The 21,438-nt window shown below is 41.9% G+C and overlaps 1 protein-coding gene and 1 pseudogene across 1 annotated transcript in view; both read left to right on the top strand.

Moving 5' to 3' along the window:
- Positions 1-328: 328 nt before the first annotated feature.
- On the top strand, positions 329-9,967 carry LOC106579572 (ankyrin repeat and SAM domain-containing protein 6-like; annotated as a pseudogene).
- A 1,080-nt stretch (positions 9,968-11,047) lies between these two features.
- prkdc (protein kinase, DNA-activated, catalytic subunit) overlaps positions 11,048-21,438 on the top strand; it is a 50,228-nt gene continuing 39,837 nt past the window's right edge. Inside the window, exons 1-16 of the mRNA XM_014159583.2 lie at positions 11,048-11,461; positions 12,418-12,494; positions 12,614-12,718; positions 12,839-12,913; positions 13,019-13,127; positions 13,392-13,504; positions 15,076-15,175; positions 15,347-15,402; positions 15,528-15,558; positions 15,694-15,851; positions 16,870-17,016; positions 17,218-17,382; positions 17,587-17,755; positions 18,149-18,198; positions 20,530-20,673; positions 21,223-21,372. Of these exons, the coding sequence (XP_014015058.2) occupies positions 11,293-11,461; positions 12,418-12,494; positions 12,614-12,718; positions 12,839-12,913; positions 13,019-13,127; positions 13,392-13,504; positions 15,076-15,175; positions 15,347-15,402; positions 15,528-15,558; positions 15,694-15,851; positions 16,870-17,016; positions 17,218-17,382; positions 17,587-17,755; positions 18,149-18,198; positions 20,530-20,673; positions 21,223-21,372 (1,818 nt within the window). The 5' untranslated portion in view covers positions 11,048-11,292. The remainder of the gene's footprint in view (positions 11,462-12,417; positions 12,495-12,613; positions 12,719-12,838; positions 12,914-13,018; positions 13,128-13,391; positions 13,505-15,075; positions 15,176-15,346; positions 15,403-15,527; positions 15,559-15,693; positions 15,852-16,869; positions 17,017-17,217; positions 17,383-17,586; positions 17,756-18,148; positions 18,199-20,529; positions 20,674-21,222; positions 21,373-21,438) is intronic.

The raw sequence follows: 21,438 nt of genomic DNA on the forward strand, positions 1-21,438 counted from the left end.
AGTTAAGCATTTCATTGTACTTGTGCTGGGCTGTGTGGTCCGAAAAGACCGCTAGTATGTTTTATTCATTTTGCGCAGGCGCAGAATGTCAACAGGGAGCAATGATTTCCAGAGGTTGAGACGGGATGGTAACACCGGTTGCTATATGATTTACAGTAGAAAATAAAAAAGCGTTTTATTTTTATGATAGTACAAACCAAACCTGCGTATTACTCGAGGAGTGAACTTTACACTTGTTAGTGTGTCATGCTTTTCAAAGATGGGCCACCGATAGACATTGGAGAAAAGTTTTAGAACATCACAACTGGAACTCAAACTAACATTAGAAATGAATGTAGGTGTTCTGGGAAACGCACGGTTGTCGTTTTGTGCTTGTGATTAAGGCGACTATGAAACTGCTCGAGGGATTCTTGAGATAGTGGACATGAGAATCTGGTCTGATTTCTACTGCGAAAGGGGGCTTCGATGGACAGCCGTAACAACTATGGCTGGACGCCTCTCATGTGGTCGCTACCAATTTATGTGCTCATTGGTCAATAATTTATACAGATGTTAAATGGGTGTCACCGATTAAAACGTTATAATTATAATATTATAATATGCACAACAAAATAAAACAATCCTTACTAGCAGGGGTGCGTTTCACAAAAACATAAAGGTAATCTTTAACGGTAAGAACCATTATGCTCTCCTGGAAAAAGCTATATGGACACTACTGACCTGCAAACCGATATTTAATTTCATTATTGGTTAAAATAAGGTATCCTTATAGCTTCTCTGCTCTCACATGTGCTAACACTTCCAGGTCACCTGTGTACTATGTGACCAATGACACAATGTGAGAGTTCCCCTGCTCTACAAAACATGAAGCATTAAGATCATTGTTCGTCCATTCCCTACATCTTAGTACAGTATGTTTTTGGAAATCTCTTGACAGTTCCATTCTAATATATGCCATTTAGCAGACACTTTTATCCAAAGTGACTTAGTCATGCATGCTGTCGTGTCTTTGGGCATCATTAAAACCAAAGACTTATTTTTATCAAATAACTCTCTGTAATTATTATTAGATTACAAAGTTATAATTTTCCTAATATAACTTTCCAGATATCATAATATCTGACCTATGAGTCTTCTGACTTATTTTTACCTCGCGTCAGTCTCATTCCAAACGTCGTAAATTGTTGTTATCTGCACGAACCCAGTCTTCACTAAGTCATCCATACATCAATTGTCGTAAAATCATTTATTTACTAAACTAAGTAATTCACAGAAAGCATACAAAACAGTAGGTATCGTTACAAAGCAATGGTAGAGGAATGTGCCCTAGTGGGCTAAACCGGCATGGCGGCTTGTTAAACAAACAAGGGGGGTGGGGGCAGCGGAGAAGACACTATAGAGTTGATAAATATTAACAATTGATATGCTAATCCTTTGCACATGAACGCTCACTCATTCGGAAACAATTGCAATCAATATATATATTTACGCTCAGTGTGTCGTCGTGATCTTTGTTGGAGAGTTTCGTCCTCTCTCTCTCTTGGTTTGAATGAATCTTTCAAAGTGACATTCATTACTGTCGCTATACGATGGATGTTTCGTCGGTCTTCGCGTTCAATGATACCAAATTTCTAGCTGCAGACTAGTAATTAATATCAAAGACTTGTTATTATTCTGTCGGTATCGATAGTCTGAAAGTTTATTATATAAACATTATTATGGTAATATGGCAATATTGTCTCTCATGAGTTTCATAAAATTGTACCAAACGGACCAGTTCGTAGCTGGATTCTTCACCGATCTTTTATACCTTCTCCAGAACATAAATGTCGTTCGGTTCCCCCGTCCTGTGAGGTGGAAGAATTCCTTTGTCTCTCTATGAAACCTCACTCTGTCTCAAAATTGGGGCCATGAGGCAGGACATTCCCTTTGGAATTTACAACCGCCTTCTGACCACAGCAGCCTGGGTGTAGGAGACAGAGGGAGATGGTGCAGAAGAAGGGGGATGGTAGAAAGGGAGGGGGTCAAATGTGCTCGCCGTACTCAAAGAGGGCAATGTCATGACAATGCATACATTTTTACATATGGGTGGCCGCTGGGAATCGGACCCACAACCCTGGTGGTGCAAGCGCCATACTCTACCAACTGAGCTACAGAGGATCATGACATTGTCTTGTCACCCAACAGGTTTGGCCATCTAAATGTGGCCCACATCCTGCTGGAGAACGGGGCAGAGGTGAACGGTGGGAACCGGATGGGGGCCAACGTTTTGACCATGGCAGCCAGGGGCGGCCACACCCACGTGGCCAAGCTCCTCCTGGAGAGTGGCGCCTTTGTCGACGACTACGACCACCTGGCGCTTGCCAAGGGCATCGCCAACGGCAACAACAACAATAGCATTGGCAGCTTTGGCAGGGACAAAAGAGAGTTCATGGACATCAAGGTGCTCGCCACAAGGTGGCCATTCGCTTGCACCTGGAGTGGGGGGCAGAGGTGAACGTTTTCCAGAAGACAACTGACTGGGGCGCCCTCATGCTGGCCATGCTGAGCGGGAAGGTGGGTGTGGCCCAGAAGCTGGTAGAGCAGGGGGCAGACCCGGACCAGGTCAAGGTACTGGCCAAGACGGCCTTTGAGCTGTCACAGCAGCTCAAGCAGAGGGATGTCAAGGCCATCCTGGACTCCATCATCACCCTGCGCCCACAGCCAGGTATGGACCAGCCACGAGTTCACTTCTCTGTCCAGGTCTAACACAGGTGATTCGGTGAAGCACGCTCATGTAATGACTAACCCTGCCTGAGACCTGAACACTTTTGTTAGCTTCCCAAGCTAACGTCTAGACGGCGGGCTAAAAGTCTTCTAACACATTGTGGACCCGGACTCGAACCCTGGTCAGTCACACACTGTCTGAAATGAGTTCTCCAATATTTGTTCTATCATTAAGCTTACTTGGAATAGAACGGACCAGACGCCCTGTATAAAACCTTTAGGCTAGGTATCAATTTGTTTAGGAAATGTTATTGTTGGCAGGGCTTGATGCTGATTCAGGGTTCTGTGTCCTGCTGAAGAAACATTCAGGAGAAAAAACTGTAATAATCTTGAAATGTAGTCAGTGATCACACCTTGTGTGTCTAAAAGAAACAGTCATCGTTACAGAATTCCCCCTTTAGACATCTGTTCTCTTTGATGTGCCTCTTGTGTTTGGACAAGAAGTAGTACACAAGAAGTACGCTTCCTAGAATTTGTTCAGTCAGTTACCTATTCTAATGATCACGACGACTCAGTCATGATACTATGGGTTAGGCTTTATCTGCAATTCCTGTATAGCTGGAAAGACAACTTATGTCTTTGGTGTGGTGCAGATTGTGTACAATGAATCTTGCCTTCTTCGAGTGCATAAGGGCTGAACCAATGATGTGTATAAAGTAAACCCTGGTTTGCTGATTCTATGTAATGGCCAATGAGAGGCTTTGGAGCCACCGGCGCCATATTGGCACTCCCCGGAAGGAGCAGTCCTTTATAGGAAAGAATGGAATTCTACAGTATTTCAATAAAATGTTTCAAGGTCAAAATTACATGCATTTATTTGTTGTAGTGGGAACATTAACATTAGTACTCTACAGAAATGAAGGTCCAATGCAGCTGAAAATGAGCTGTTATTGGCAGAGAGGTTTGGAACTCTATTTCTTATTGGTGTAACTAATGGTGATGTCACCAGGCAGGCCAAAATTCCACCCCACCAAAACAGGCTGAAATATCACAGTATTATTCTAACATCATAGTGTGGAATTATATACTGCTCAAAAAAATAAAGGGAACACTTAAACAACACAATGTAACTCCAAGTCAATCACACTTCTGTGAAATCAAGCTGTCTACTTAGGAAGCAACACTGATTGACAATAAATTTCACATGCTGTTGTGCAAATGGAATAGACAACAGGTGGAAATTATAGGCAATAAGCAAGACACCCCCAATAAAGGAGTGGTTCAGCAGGTGGTGACCACAGACCACTTCTCAGTTCCTATGCTTCCTGGCTGATGTTTTGGTCACTTTTGAATGCTGGCGGTGCTTTCACTCTAGTGGTAGCATGAAACGGAGTCTACAACCCACACAAGTGGCTCAGGTAGTGCAGCTCATCCAGGATGGCACATCAATGCGAGCTGTGGCAAGAAGGTTTGCTGTGTCTGTCAGCGTAGTGTCCAGAGCATGGAGGCGCTACCAGGAGACAGGCCAGTACATCAGGAGACATGGAGGAGGCCGTAGGAGGGCAACAACCCAGCAGCAGGACCGCTACCTCCGCCTTTGTGCAAGGAGGAGCAGCAGGAGCACTGCCAGAGCCCTGCAAAATGACCTCCAGCAGGCCACAAATGTGCATGTGTCTGCTAAAACGGTCAGAAACAGACTCCATGAGGGTGGTATGAGGGCCCGACGTCCACAGGTGGGGGTTGTGCTTACAGCCCAACACCGTGCAGGACGTTTTGCATTTGCCAGAGAACACCAAGATTGGCAAATTCAACACTGGCGCCCGGTGCTCTTCACAGATGAAAGCAGGTTCACACTGAGCACGTGACAGACATGACAGAGTCTGGAGACGCCGTGGAGTACGTTCAGCTGCCTGCAACATCCTCCAGCATGACCGGTTTGGTGGTGGGTCAGTCATGGTGTAGGGTGACATTTCTTTGGGGGGCCGCACAGCCCTCCATGTCCTCGCCAGAGGTAGCCTGACTGCCATTAGGTACCGAGATGAGATCCTCAGACCCCTTGTGAGACCATATGCTGGTGCGGTTGGCCCTGGGTTCCTCCTAATGCAAGACAATGCTAGACCTCATGTGGCTGGAGTGTGTCAGCAGTTCCTGCAAGAGGAAGGCATTGATGCTATGGACTGTCCCGCCCGTTTCCCAGACCTGAATCCAATTGAGCACATCTGGGACATCATGTCTCACTCCATCCACCAACGCCACGTTGCACCACAGACTGTCCAGGAGTTGGTGGATGCTTTAGTCCAGGTCTGGGAGGAGATCCCTCAGGAGACTATCCGCCACCTCATCAGGAGCATGCCCAGGCGTTGTAGGGCGGTCATACAGGCACGTGGAGGCCACACACACTACTGAGCCTCATTTTGACTTGTTTTAAGGACATTACATCAAAGTTGGATCAGCCTGTAGTGTGGTTTTCCACTTTAATTTTGAGTGTGACTCCAAATCCAGACCTCCATGGGTTGATAAATTGGATTTCCATTGATTATTTTTGTGTGATTTTGTTGTCAGCACATTCAACTATGTAAAGAAAAAAGTATTTAATAAGATTATTTCTTTCATTCAGATCTAGGATGTGTTGTTTAAGTGTTCCCTTTATTTTTTTGAGCAGTGTATATAAAGCACTGCATGCAATCCTTTAAGAAATGTGTTTTTATATATATTTTTTAATTGAAATGTTAATGTTCAGTTCACTTAATATGTAAAAGTATGCATTAAAGTAGTCTGTAATAGAATATACTTGTTAAAAACAAACGTAGACATTAATAAATGTATTTCTATATCTTCCAAACTCTTTTTTTACACAGGAGGAGGAGTACCAAAATGGCTGTGCGGTGGCTTCAAAACAACGACCCCGGTCAGTCATTTAGGGTTAATACATATCATTGGTCCTAACCTAAACAATTGTAAAAAATATTTTCTGCATACATTTTCACAATTGTTGTGCAGTTCAATTGATGCATCAGAAATCTCAAAAGTCACTGCTCACGTAGTGTCCATATCACTCCTGCATTCTTAATGCATACATTATTGGTGTGGTATAATGTACATCTAAGCACAATAACCTTAACTACAATTCAGGACAAAATTAGGACCAGTCACTTGTGTTTTGAGTTCCCTCATCCCTCTCCCTGGCTAGCAGTCATGTGATTGTGGTACACTCTCCTGATGGTTTTGGACTTGTTAAAGACATGTTCCGGTACTTTGGCGACTAAGAAAGTATTTTTTGGGAGGGCTGGATGTTTCAATGTGTAGTTCATACATGCATAATCTATGAGCAGAATGACTATCTTACCTCAATTAGCCATAGAATCCCTAGTTTGAAGCTGTGCAACGACCATTTTCCCTACATTTACCCCCACGTGGGCCATCCCCCTAGCAATTCAAGTTCAAGCCCCTCATATTTGAGTGACAGCTAGCAAGAGGCCAGGCCAGCTCAATGGACACAGCAGAGAAAGCGAGAGAGATCGATGACGTGGTGCACATATCTGCACATATGTGACATAGTACGCAATTTTTGGGGACCATTTTTGGCTTGTAAGTGCTACTTTCAGAACTACGGACTAAAAAGTATACAAAAGTACCAGAGAATCTCTTTAACTTTAGCCTGTACATCTCTCCAGTATTTCTCCACTGAGGGTTCCCTGCCTTATCGTGTTACCCAATGTGACTGGGTTCAGCAGTGGGGTAGTGTGTGGTGGGTAGCATAGTTAATGACCATGTCTGATTGTTGCTTCACCCCACCGAAAGGTCCTTTGTACATTTATCTTCTGTTCTTTTAACCCCCTCATAGATGACAAGAAGAGGAGACAAGATGTCTTCAGTGCCTTGAAGTTAGGTGGGTTTAGAAGACGCAGACATATGTTAAACAGAGGTTTGCCTTGTGAGAGGACGTATTGCATTGTAAGGGAAAAGCTGTCATATTGAGCTATGTCTGCAAGAGTTGGCATAATACTACCATGTGTGTTCAATATGTAAACCAACCATGAATGTAGGTAAGCCAAGAAATAATTCTCAAACATCCCCAAAATGGGGTCTCTGTGATTTTATGAGAATCTTACATGGCATGTGCACTGGGCAGTCTTACATGGTTGCTCAATGCAGTCTGGCGTAAGTGCTAAACCCTGGGAGGGAAGATTGTGTGGGGTCTGAAAACATCACATTCACAATTGTGTGGGGTCTGCAAGGGCTGAAAACATTTGAAACTTTTGGTGGAGACCAGAGACCTTTGTTTCAGTAAGATTGTCTGTAGCTGAAATTGGGTGGTCTGTGGTAACCCTGTGTGTGTGTGTGTGTGTGTGTGTGTGTGTGTGTGTGTGTGTGTGTGTGTGTGTGTGTGTGTGTGTGTGTACTGTGTATCCCAGGCAACTCCGAACTGGTGAAGGAGATCTTGGAGGAGGACCCGTCCCAGGTGAACATGGCCAACCCGGACTGGGTGTCACCCTGATGATCGCAGCTGTCAGCAGGCAGCTGGATGTGGTGCAGCTCCTGGTTGAGTCATTTTTATTTTGATATTTGGAACAACACAAATAAATTATCATAACATTTAAAACTATATGAATATAAAAATATACACAAAAATAAGACTTATAAATATCAAAAAGAAGTAACAAAGACAAATAGAAACAAATTGTAGTATATAAATACAAATAAAAAGAGAATGGAATTATTACACTATTACCCTATTGCTAACAAAAAACACACAAATAAAACTAAATTGCACAAATCCTATATCACACAAATACAATAACACACTTATTTGGAAGAGAACCTGATTATTACATTATTGCAAACAAGAAACACACAAACTAAATTGCACAACTAATTGCATTAGTACTGTATGAAGTTAGAGGTGCGCTATTTGAGAGATTCCCCCGCACACCCTACCTCAGGCTTCCTGTGGCGAGACCTGAGGTCAACCTACCACCACCCCCCTCCCCATCCCATACTTCTGAGTGGGAGACCTTCCCAGGCAGTAGCCTGCCTAGCTCACAAACTACAATCAGGGTGCCCACTCCGACAAGGTTAATTGATCCACAGTCTCACACGGTGACATGATATCATTGATGTGACGTGCCACCCCCGGCAAGATGCCGCCAAGGGCGGCTGCCCATGTCGCCTATACCTAAATCCGCCACTGGTACTAGACTAGCTATTTATTTATTTGAAAGTGAATATTTATCTGTTTCATAGGTCTTGGCAGAATGGGCACGGAGAAGGACTTTTTAATAACCACAATGGTAGGATTATTTATATTTGAAGTGGTTTTGAGTTTAAATTCCTTGACCTTAAGCCCAGTGGCTACATTTCATTGAAACTTCAGTTTCACACTTTGGCATACATTAAAAGGTTTCAAGCTGGCTGAATAACATTGTAGAGTCCTGTGGCAAACTGTTACACATTGTGGATATTATTGAGAGAAAACTGAACACTGATATGCCCCCGTCCGGACTGGGGACCATAGCCTATCCACTGTGCATGCTACTGCATATATACTGCAACGCTGGTGTGATTTAATTGATTAAAACTTATACAAAAATTCCAGCTGAGAAACGGAGCATCCCTGACCATCTGCCAACGACAAGCTGAAGGCAGTGATTCCACCCTTCCTGCCTCCGTCGAACTTTGAACCGTGGAACTCAGACTGCTTGCGAGTCATCAAAGAGGGCAAGAGTGAAACCCCGCGGCTGCCCATGCCACAGAGGCCCGGCAAAGCCAACCTCAACAGCAATGGCAACTCTGAGTCACATGTTGTCGAAGATTTTCGGAAAAAACTATTTTCACTGTATGAAATTGAAAACCACTGATAGATCGATCATGATTTTGGAGGATCGGGGTGCCAAGCCCCACCCCTGTGCCTGCTCCTGCCTCCACTGTGCCTGACATCAGCCTCCCAGACATCCACAGCAGCCCCAGCCTGGTGGCCAGAGATGTCCACTCCAGACAGGTCAGACATAAAATATTCCAGCCTTATTATAAGACATTATAAAGGCTCATGCATGCTTACAAAATGTCAGTATTACTAGCAAAAGATGAAGTGATATACACACACACACATCTATTTTCTGTGCAGAAGACAGACCTGAAGAAGAGACCTCAGTCTGGGAACTCCTCCACCTCCAAGAGCACCTCTCCCACCCTGACCCCATCGCCATCCTCAAGCCTGCCCTGGGGGACTCCCTGTCCTCCGCCTCCTCCCACCCACACTCCAAGAGCAGTGGCGGCTCCAGTAGTGGCACCATCACCGACGAGGGTGAGCCTGGGCATCTGTGGTTGGTATGAATACTTTAAAAACACACCCTTCCTCTGCTGATCTCTTACTACAAACAGATTATCTATCCAGTATCCTGATGAACAGATGGACTATCCAGCCCATATTCGAAGAGCAAGAGCTATGTGTCATTCACACTATATCATAAGCCAAGTTGTATTTGCTACTTATTATAAAATGTTCATAGCTATGGCTTACATGTAATTTCATTCAGGGTTGGGGTCAAATCCATTTAAATTCCAGCCAATTTAGGAAGTATACTGAAAATCCTATTTACCTTAATGAGGAAAATGTGGAATTGGAATTTGGTTTACTTTCTTTACTCTGACAGATGGAGATTTAAAGGAATTGGGGATTAAGACAGATGGGCTGAGGTATCAAATACTGGCAGCAATTTCTGAACTCAATGCTGGTCGTTTTCAATCTTTACTAAACCCCCTTTCTGTGTTCCCTGCCTATCTATTTGTTTTATTTCTATCGTGTTTAGTTACCAAAGAGGGTTCACACCTTGATACATCCAATGAAAATAGATAAATTATTATTATTCACCTGAATTGTTGCTGCAGGGGAGAGAGAGGCAGATTTTGCAGTAGACCATCCACAACTTTCAGTCCTCCTTTGACAGCAGTGCCAGTAACCCCAGACCACCAGGACATCCATGCTGTGAGTGTTATGACGTCACAAACCCCTAACCAGGATGCAGGACACATGGTTTCTGAATCCAATATTACACATGTTAAAATCCCATCTATAAACCTATGTCTCCATCACTTCCTTAAGTTGCATTCACAGCCTGACTGTAATTAGTAGGCATATATGATAATCATTCTGTTCTGTAGTTCCTACAGGCTGGGTCCGACACCAGGTGTGCACCTCTAACAAGAGGTAACAGGCATGACACTCCGATTGAAGACCAACTGTATAGGATCCAGGGTTGGGGTCACGACTGGGAGGCGACCTGCTGCTTACCGACATAGCACAAAGTAATGTGCAGCCATCCTTTATTGCCATGGCAACAGGGCTGTCATAGGGGAGATACAGTAGAGTGAGTGAGCGGGTACTAGGAAAGAAAATGCCTAGTCTTGCCTTAATGGCTAGTCTTGCATTAATAAGTGCTTCTACACCTGCATTGCTTGCTGTTTGGGGTTTTAGGCTGGGTTTCTGTACAGCACTTTGAGATATCAGCTGATGTAAGAAGGGCTATATAAATACATTTGATTTGATTTGAATGGATGTGGGAGATGAAAGCCTTTAGGCTGAGATTGAGACAGTTGCGACAAGCGCTGATGATGTACGAGAGAGTGAGTACTAAGTGAGAACGGACCTTCAGGCCCAGTTTCCTAGACACAGATTACGTCTAGTCATGGACTAAAAAGTACATCCAATTGAGAATCTCTATTAAATATGCTTCTGAATCCAGGACTAGTCTTAATCTGTGTCTGGGAAACTGGCCTGTAATGTCTTAATGAATGTGGGAGATAAAGGTTTAAAAGGCTGGAATTAAGATTGTCGCACACTGATGATGTAAGTGATTCATCATTCTGGCAAACCAGAATTCCTCCAGAGGGAAGATTGTCCTCATTTTTGGTTTTATGTCTGATTTTCTCTTTTTCTACATTCACTACTGTAAGTGTTGTTACTTGTACTAAGTCTAGTGATTTGTGTGTGTAAACAAAGTAGGTTTTATTCTGATGATGAACTGCCATTATTAAACCTCATGAAAAGATGGACAGTGTTCTTATTTTGTTAGTATTCAGATTACTGGCAATCTACACATTGCCACCAACTCAACTTTCTGTATCATGGTTTTTGGCTTCCAAAATAAAAAAAATTAACAATATTTCCCCATAGGAATAGAATCGACACTCCATGCCAGTAGATTACGCTGTTTACAGTTGAACGCGTTTAGAGTTGACGACTACAGGGGTATATTCAGGATCTTTTCAGCGTTGATTGAGCATTTGAAAACGACGATACATTTAAGGTTACTTACTAGACTTGTGACACAATCGCTGCCTGTTGAAAGGCTAATCCATGCTATAATTAAATTAAATTGCAATATAAATTAGAGTTTGATTGAGATTGCTACATTTTAAACAGTTGACATCTGATTTCCGGGTTGGTAACGTTTTTGAACATCATGCTTGGTCGTGAATATACCTTTGATGGGAGTGTTTAAACTTTTAGATGTATTTCTAGTCGCGCGCGTATGAATGTTGTTGATGTGTTCCAAGGATAGCTAGCAGTAGCTAGATTAGTTTAAAATGTCCTCCGACGACAAAGTTAAGGTTGTTGGAGGGATTCAAGGGCATCTTCTGAAACTTCATGCAGCTCTCTCAGATGGCGACACAAGAGATGCAGCGCTAAGATGTCATGACATTATCGGGGACTTGGGGCAAGAATGCATGCTAACGAACAGCGAGAACGAGCTGGGTAAGGTTCACTGTAGGTCTATATAAAGTGTGCAATATATTAACTTCAATTGTAAACAGACCAAACAGCATAACTAGCTGTGTAGATAGCATAGCAACTTAGCTAGCAAGTCTAGATTTGCGCCTTACTCTTTGGCTTGCTAATGCTGGGGGGGTATTCATTTAGCCTATTCTGTTGCAAAACGTTTCTTAAACGGGAAGGGACCTATCTGAATTTGTCTAATATAAACTCTCGTTTTCGTTTGGAGGAAACGATTTCTGTTGCAAAACGTTTTGCTACAGAATTGGGCTAATGATTACATACCTTCCTAATGAACGAATACTGGCTCGGATCAAGAGGCACAGACTGGGCACCTGTTTGAGGCAATGGCCAGAGCCATTTTTTGAGATGCTAATAATCACAGTTACGCATGCGCATTGCATCTTGAATAATACCAAACGTCCCCATTCATATGGCATTTGAGATTAACTATGTAGGTAATAGTGATTAAGACCTTAAATTAGCGTGTTTCGCAATGTTATTTCATTCTAAGGACTAAAGGGGTCCTTACTTTTTTTGTAGCTCTTGACTATCAGGCCTGCTACATCTGAGGCTCTGGTCAGCAGCTTTGCAGGCTTGTCCACACTATGGGAAGATCTGTTGCATTCTCACGTCCTCTCCTAGTCTCCTTCTCAAAACCCATTGGATGAGGGTCAGAAGTCTCTCATTTCTGATCTCCCCCTCCAATGGGTTTTGAGAAGGAGGCAAAAGGAGAGTAGTATGCAATTGAGATCTTCCCTAGCTTTCAACAATCCGTTGGGGTCAGGAGGGCAAGTCCACGCTGATCTAGGATGCTATTCTAATTCTGTAGGGACTATACGACATAGTGTTTTTGTAAAATATAGAATTACCTGTTTTTTTTTTAAAGTGGTGAGTGAGTGACATCAAGTAATTGATTGATTTGTTTTCTCTTGAAGCTTTACATGCATCCTTGTTGTTCTCAAAGGAAGATGGGTTGCTCAATTTTCTTCGAAAATCACTGGCATGTGAAGAGGTTAGTGCAAATGAATGAGGTCAATGAAAATCTGTTCCCCAATTGAAATGTAGAAGGACAGTCCAGTTCTATTTTGTTGTTGTTGCCATGATGACTGACTGGTTCATATTTAAATGTAGCTCCGAGATACAAGAGTTGAGACCATCAGTCTACTGGACAAGTTCTTGCAGAGGATATCTACAAGCGTCAAGGGTTGGGAGAAGACTTATGCCATTGATATCAAGGTATGTTATTAACTGTTACATTTGATGTATTTTTTTAAATTTTATTTATACATTTTGAAGTGATTTTTATTTGACAACTTGGACTCCTCAGTATTAACTCCATCCTTCCTCTGGTCGTAGGACATATGCTTGGTTGTGTATACAAAGGACAAAGCTGCAAAATGCAAGGCACCAACATTAGATCTCCTGATCAAGGTTAATGATTAACATGCATTCATGTGATAATGTTTTTATTGAAAACTGGTTAAATGACAACATCTTTTTACTAAATGTCAGTTTTCCATTTCCTAACTTTTATAGGTTCTCTATTTAACTAAGGACTCCAGCATTGCTCAGGACTTAAAAGTTGGTAAAATATTCGACAAATTCTATTTTGAGCTCTCCTACAAGAACAAAATCGCAGATACAGGTGAGTGTTAATTTCCTTCTTGATGGGGGTCATATTGACAGTGTGAAAAAGCAGGCACCTTCAAGTAGGTGTCGCAGAATAGCATTCAATAGGGCCCCACATATTCAACCATGTTTACTGACTACCTTGTAATTCCGATGTTTCCAGTGGCATAGGAATCACTCTGTCTGCTCTCTCTATAATGCAGTATACTATAACATTAGTTTACCTGCAAGTCCTATTGACACTGATTTGTGTTTCTGATTTGTCTTGTTTTTTCAATAGTTCTCAGTAAAATCTATGAGCTCTTAGGAGTTTTGGGTGAAGTCCATCCCAGCGAAATGGTCAACCACTCAGATAAACTCTACAGAGCCTATTTAGGAGAGCTGAAACTTCAGGTACATCCCAAAACCGTCCCCTCAAAACAACTGTAAATTCACCAGGAATTCAGCTAAAAATGAGTTTTATTTAGTAAATCTGTTCCCAAGTATTTCCATGAATAAAAAAAGAGAAAGTCGTGGCCAAATATAAAGACACCCTTTTCTTAAATATTTCACTATTTCTTCTCAAATAAATATATAAGGCACAGCGGTCAAAGGCGTCACTACAGACCCGGGATCAATCCCAGGGTGTGTCACAACCGGCCGTGACCAGGAGTCCCATAGGGCGGCGCACAATTGGCCCAGCGTCGTCCGGGTTAGGGGAGGGTTTGGCCGTTGGGGCTTTACTTGGTTCATCGCGCTCTAGCGACTCCTGGTGGCAGGCCGGATGCCCGCAGGCTGACCTCGGTCATCAGTTGAATGGTGTTTCCTCCGACACATTGTTGCAGCTAGCTTCCGGGTTAAGCGTGCGGGAGTTAAGAAGCCCTGTTTGGCGGGTCATGTTTCGGAGGACGCATGACTCAATCATCGCCTGTCCCGAGCCCTTTAGGGAGTTGCAGCGATAAGACGATTAAAATTGGAGAAAAAAGGTGGGGGAAAAGTAATATATATTTTTGAATTTTGTCCATGTCAAATGTGTCTTTATTTTCTAAATTACAATTTTAAACTTAAGTTTACAAAAATAAAATTGGTTCTGCATTGTTGAAAATCCATAACAGGTTGTGGAGACAGTTTTTTTCAATTTCAACTTTTTTTTTTAAATACATTTTAATTTCACCTTTATTTAACCAGGTAGACTAGTTGAGAACAAGTTCTCATTTGAAACTGCGACCTGGCCAAGATAAAGCATAGCAATTCGACACATACAACAACACAGAGTTACACATGGAATAAACAAAACATACAGTCAATAATACAGTAGAACAAAAGAAAACAAAAAGTCTATATACAGTGAGTGCAAATTAGGTAAGTTAAGGTAATAAATAAGCCATGGTGGCAAAGTAATTACAATATAGCAATTAAACACAAGAATGGTAGATGTGCAGAAGATGAATGTGCAAGTAGAGATACTGGGGTGCAAAAGAGCAAGATAAATAAATACAGTATGCGGATGAGGTAGGTAGATAGATGGGCTGTTTACAGATGGGCTATGTACAGGTGCAGTGATCTGTGAGCTGCTCTGACAGCTGGTGCTTAAAGCTAGTGAGGGAGATATGAGTCTCCAGCTTCAGAGATTTAAATTGGGAATTATTTAAGAAATGTGCAAGGGTGTCTATCTATTTGGCCACAACTGTATGTGATCGTGTCTCAATGTAATCAAGATATTAAATGATTGTTATTTTCAAGTAACAAGTTGGTCAATTTGCAGTGTACAAATTATTATAATTCTGTTCCGTCCCGCCGTAAACATCCGGTCCGACAAAAATCGTCCCTCGGCTAAATCTAGTTGCCTATCCCTGCAGTAGACTGTGTGGTATTTGAGCTGTGTTCATTGCGCAATATTTAGGCCTACAGTTGAATTACAATAGATTTTGTTGTGTGCATTGAATTTCATTTTCTTTTGGTTGCAATGTTGAAACCCTTTTTAGATTACTTCATCGACAAAGGAGCCAAAGCTTACTGTTGTGGCTGGATGTTTGAGAGGGATCACGGCACTAATGGTTAATTTCACCAAGTCAGTGGAAGACGGTGTGTGTGTTTTGTGTTTATTGCCTTTATTTAACTGAATGTGTTGCTCCTGTATGGAAAGCTTTTTTTCAGTCGTAAATCTTCTGATTGACTTTCTCAGCACCAATAAGGTGACTTTGTCTTCAGGTCGTCCTGTATTTTCCATATTCATTTTTAATATTTTTTCTGCAGACCCAGGAACCTCAAAGGAAATATTTGAGTATGCCTTGAAGACAATTAGTCCTCAGGTTGGTAAAATGTTATACAATTAGTGCTTTCAATATCCTATGTGGTAGCGTACAGGTTGTCTAATGTGAGCAATTGGACTGTTCATTCATCCTTCTGTTCATTTCACGTCCTTTCTTTTGAACAGGTGGAGATGTGCCGTTATGCTGTCACATTTGGTAAGATTTACTGCATTGAGTGCTAAATCATTTGCACTTTCATGACTACTATTTTGTTTCCATTGCACCAGTAAATCTCAATCAAAGGCAGCATTGTTTGAGCTTAACATTAAGCAATGTTTCTACGCTTTGTAGCTGGACTGAGATTGTTAGCAAAGCATGCAGCTCAATTCAGCCACTTGCTGATGGACCACTACAGAGCCTTGTTTGATGTCATGTCCAAGCTGTGTGGACACATCAACCAGGAGATGAAGAAGACCAGTTACTATGCCTTGGAGTCCTTCCTCAAACAGGTGGGCTTACCACGTCCCTGAAAGCCAGTATGTAGTTAGGGGCAATTCCATGGTAACAGAATGGTGCTGATACTCCAATTTTTCACTTTAAAATGTATTTAAAACAAACAAATGATTGCAGAGTTTAAAAAACCATAGCACACTATGCACAATGACTGCTTTTAACAATGTCTACTGAACATTTAACAAAAACACATTTACTTGAAGAACAGTGCAGATGCAACGTTTGGTAACAGAATGACAGAACAAACCGTAATTCTGTTACCAAACTTTGCATCTCAAATCAAATTTTATTTGTTGCATGTACCGAATACAACAGGTGTAGACCTTGCTGTGAAATGCTTACTTACAAGCCCTTAACCAACAATGCAGTTCAAGAAATAAAGTTAAGAAAATATTTACTAAATAAACTGAAGTAAAAAATTAAATAAAAAGTAACACAATAAAATAACAATAACGAGGCTATATACAGGGGTTAGTGGTATTGAGTCAATGTCCGGGGGTACAGGTTAGTCGAGGTCATTTGTACATGTAGGTAGAGGTAAAGTTTTTAGTCCTAGATTTGGCGCTCCGGTATTGCTTGCCATGCGGTAGCAGAGTGCACAGTCTATGACTAGGGCTGCTGTAGTCTTTGACAATTTTTTGGGCTGTAGCTGAGAAGGTTTTTCAAGTAAATGTGTTTTTGTATAGTTTTCTATGGAAATTATTAAAAGTATTCCTTGTACATAGAGTTGTATGGTTGGTTTAACTTTGAAATCCTTGGTTTTTGTTTGACCTACATTTGAAAGTGAGCATCATTCTGTTACTGTGGAACTGCCGTCAGACAAATTAATGGTGCCGTTTTTTTTTGCAGTCACGCTGCACAGAGGGGCGTCAGTTCATTTCTCCCCTATACTTATTGTTTCATAAGATATACAGTATTTTTGTGAATAACCGTATTTCTATTCCTTTGTTTTGCAAGGAGTGTGTTTCCTTTTTGCCCTGAGAAATATAACTGTTTGGTGGATTGTCACTTTAGGTTGCTCTCCAGGTGGCAGAGAATGTTGAGGAGCACAAAGGCAAGCTCAAGTTCTTCATGCAGAAGTTCTGTGCCATAATCAAGACCATGGACTCCACTCACAAGGAGCTCTCCATTGCTATCCGTGGCTATGGATTCTTTGCAGCGGTACGTTTCTATTTTCTCCCCTCATCCCTTTGGGCTTCTCCTGCTGGAAAAGCCACTGACTGGTTTGTTGTTATGTTGTAGTATACTACAGTTAGTCACTGATATGTACATGCATTTGGAATTGTGGTATATTCAATTTATCCTGTGCACTGTTTATTTTGCATTACTGAACCGTTTCTTGTGTAATTGTTGCTGTTGCAGCCATGTAAAGTGGTTTGCCCTCAAGACGTGGACCTGATGTACACAGAGCTGATCCAACGCTGCAAACAGATGTACCTCACGGAGTCCGACGGAGAGGAGGATAAAGTTTACCAGCTCCCCAGCTTCTTGGACTCCATCGCCAGTGTCATCATCCACCTAGATAAGGTAACCCCAGAACCCAGTCCAAATTAACCCCTTCGGAAATTTGAAAAATGCCTACCCCCGCGAAATCGTGATTTGTCCAAATAATCAGTGATGCTAAATCTAGCGCCCTGCAATAATTGTTCCTATGTTCCGACCGATGTAACTTTAGTTACGGATGGTGTAGAGACTAGCATTACCATATCACTGTTTGTCGTGCACCCACAGGTCCCTGAGGTCTACACACCTGTGCTAGAGCGCCTCCTGGTGGTACAGATCGACAGCTTCCCTCAGTACAGCATGAGAATGCAGCCCACCTGTACTCGTGCCATCGTCAAGGTGCTTGTCGCCATGGCATCCAAGGGTCCAGTATTCTGGAGCTTCATAAGTTCTGTGGGTGAGTTGAAGAAACCGAGTCAAACAATGTGTTCGCGTTCAGCGTTTTTACACCACAGACTCTAGCCTATAATATATGCCATTTCTGAAGGCCTTCAAAAACCCTTTATAAAGCCATCATAGTTGCTTCACAAACCATTTAAGCTACAATCATTTAGGCTGTTAATAACAAATGCCATGCTAGGTAGAGGCTGCAAAGGGTTTTGACAGAATCGTCAAAGTGCCAGATGTAAGGACATTTTTCTAAAGCCTTTGTTGTACGTGTATAGTATTAATAAAATCTAGATCGACCTTATAAAGGGTTTATGAAGGCCTCATTAAGCCGTCAAAGTTGCTGTTACAGTAACTTCTGATGCATCACTATGCCAGAATTGTTTTATTTATCTCCATTCAGTGCACCAGGGCTTGATTCGTGTCTGTTCGAAGCCTGTTGTCCTTCCTGAGGTAAGGTCATTTTGGCCCTACATTATTGCCACTGTTTTAATGCTCTAATATGAGAATATCATACATTCCTTACATGGACTGTGATCTATGCGTTGTTGACCTTGTTTTCATCAACTCTTCTTAGTTGCATAGTTTTGTTATTTAAAGCTATACTTTAAAGGTATATTTTCTTTAACCATGATTGAAAGTTGGCAGGATAGTGTATTGTCAGTCAGTTGGGAGGATGGGATATTGTCAGTTGGCGGGATCGGGGATTGTCAGTTGTCAGTAGAGGTCGACCAATTATGATTTTTCAACGCCGATACCGATTATTGGCGGACCAAAAAACCCCGATGCCGATTAATTGGCCAATTTTTGTATTTTTTTTATTTATTTGTAATAATGATAATTACAACAATACTGAATGAACACATATTTTAACTTAATATAATACATCAATAAAATCAATTTAGCCTCAAATAAATAATGAAACATGTTCAATTTGGTTTAAATAATGCAAAAACAAAGTGTTGGAGAAGAAAGTAAAAGTGCAATATGTGCCATGTAAGAAAGCTAACGTTTAAGTGCCTTGCTCAGAACATGAGAACATATGAAAGCTGGTGGTTCCTTTTAACATGAGTCTTCAATATTCCCAGGTAAGAAGTTTTAGGTTGTAGTTTATTATAGGAATTATAGGACTATTTCTCTATACGATTTGTATTTCATATACCTTTGACTATTGGATGTTCTTATAGGCACTTTAGTACTGCCAGTGTACAGTATAGCTTCCGTCCCTCTCCTCGCTCCTACCTGGGCTCGAACCAGGAACACATCGACAATAGCCACCCTCGAAGCAGCGTTACCCATGTAGAGGAAGGGGAAAAACTACTCCAAGTCTCAGAGCGAGTGACGTTTGAAACGCTATTAGCGTGCACCCGGCTAACTAGCTAGCCATTTCACATCGGTTACACCAGCCTAATCTTGGGAGTTGATAGGCTTGAAGTCATAAACAGCGCAATGCATTGCGAATGGCTGCTGGCAAACGCACGAAAGTGCTGTTTCAATCAATGCTTACGAGCCTGCTGGTGCCTACCATCGCTCAGTCAGACTGCTCTATCAAATCATAGACTTAATTATAACATAATAACACACAGAAATACGAGCCTTAGGTCATTAATATGGTCGAATCCAGAAACTATCATCTCGAAAACAAAACGTTTTTCCTGTCAGTGAAATACGGAACCGTTCCGTATTTTATCTAACGGGTGGCATCCCTAAGTCTAAATATTCCTGTTACATTGCACAACCTTCAATGTTATGACATAATTACGTAAAATTCTGGCAAATTAGTTCGCAACGAGCCAGGCGGCCCAAACTGTGGCATATACCCTGACTCTGCGTGCAATGAACGCAAAATGACACAATTTCACCTGGTTAATATTGCCTGCTAACCTGGATTTCTTTTAGCTAAATATGCAGGTTTAAAAATATATACTTCTGTGTATTGATTTTAATAAAGACATTGATGTTTATGGTTACAGTTGTGCAACGATTGTGCTTTTTTCGCAAATGCGCTTTTGTTAAATCATCCCCCTTTTGGCGAAGAAATAGTCTTCACAGTTCGCAACGAGCCAGGCGGCCCAAACTGCTGCATATACCCTGACTCTGTTTGCAAGAGAAGTGACACATTTTCCCTAGTTAAAAGAAATTCATGTTAGCAGGCAATATTAACTAAATATGCAGGTTTAAAAATATTTACTTGTGTATTGATTTTAAGAAAGGCATTGATGTTTATGGTTGGAGCAATGTGTACCTAAGCAATTATATGCAACGCAGGACAGGCTAGATAAACTAGTAATATCATCAACCATGTGTAGTTAACTAGTGATTATGATTAATTGATTGTTTTTTATAAGATAAGTTTAATGCTAGCTAGCAACTTACCTTGGCTTCTTACTGCATTCGCGTAACAGGCAGGCTCCTCGTGGAGTGCAATGTAAAGCAGGTGGTTAGAGCGTTGGACTAGTTAACCGTAAGGTTGCAAGATTGAATCCCCGAGCTGACAAGGTAAAAATCTGTCATTCTGCCCCTGAACAAGGCAGTTAACCCACCGTTCCTAGGCCGTCATTGAAAATAAGAATGTGTTCTTAACTGACTTGCCTAGTTAAATAAAGGTCTTATTTTTTATTTTTTTTATCGGCCAAATCGGCGTCCAAAAATACCGATTCCGATTGTTATGAAAACTTGAAATCGGTCCTACTTAATTGGCCATTCCTTAATCGGTCGACCTCTAGTTGTCAGGATCAGTTGTTGTCAGTGGGAACTTGTTAATGGTGGTAACTGTTCTGTTAGGAGGGGGAGAACGCTCAGAGTGGCACCGGGACTGGTGGGGAGTCTGCAGAGGCCTCTCAAATGCAGACTGGGAAATGGAGGGTTCCCTCTTGTCGCGACTACCTGGATCTATTCAGGGGTCTCTTGGACTGTGATCATCTAAAGGTGTGTGTGTGTGTGTGTGTGTGTGTGTGTGTGTGTGTGTGTGTGTGTGTGTGTGTGTGTGTGTGTGTGTGTGTGTGTGTGTGTGTGTGTGTGTGTGTGTGTGTGTGTGTGTGTGTGTGTGTGTGTGTGTGTGGTAACCAGTTAGGACGCTGTTCTAAGCAGATCCTGGTTAAAATAGTATTATTCTCTTTCAGATACTTTAACTGCACTTTATTAAGCTTGGCCTGGCCCAGTAGAATGGTCCTAAAAGTGTACGCCGCCCATTTAGCTCTGCAGGCAGGCTCTATCAAAGATAACAAATACTATTTGAACCCAGGTCTGGTTCTAAGGGGAAAGATGTTTTTAATCTTCCTTGCTCAGTTTGGTTCTCTTAGCCTAGTTAGTCCTCCACTAATCTCGGTCAACCCAGAACTTAAGTTGTGCATCATTTGGTTAGATGCTACCATTTATGCTTACGTAGTCTGTCCATGAGAGATTAGTCCTCCACATACAGTGTTGGTTGATGAAGTGTTCCTTGCTATCAATGACTCAAAATTTCCTCTGCTGTAGGACACTGGGTTTCTCGACAGTGGGTTTGAAACCCAGAATGCTACCCTGAGGTCTTTGAGCCGCCTGCTTTATGATGAACTGGTGAAATCCATCCTGAGGATCGTAGAGAAGCTGGACCTCTCAGTTCAGAAAGTCAACACAGAGAAGGAGGTGAGACCTCTTCTGATAATAACTTTTGATTTGTGGTGAATCATTTTTTAAACGGTCACCACTGAT

The sequence above is a fragment of the Salmo salar genome, chromosome ssa19, assembly GCF_905237065.1.
Source record: "Salmo salar chromosome ssa19, Ssal_v3.1, whole genome shotgun sequence".
NCBI lineage: Eukaryota > Metazoa > Chordata > Actinopteri > Salmoniformes > Salmonidae > Salmo > Salmo salar.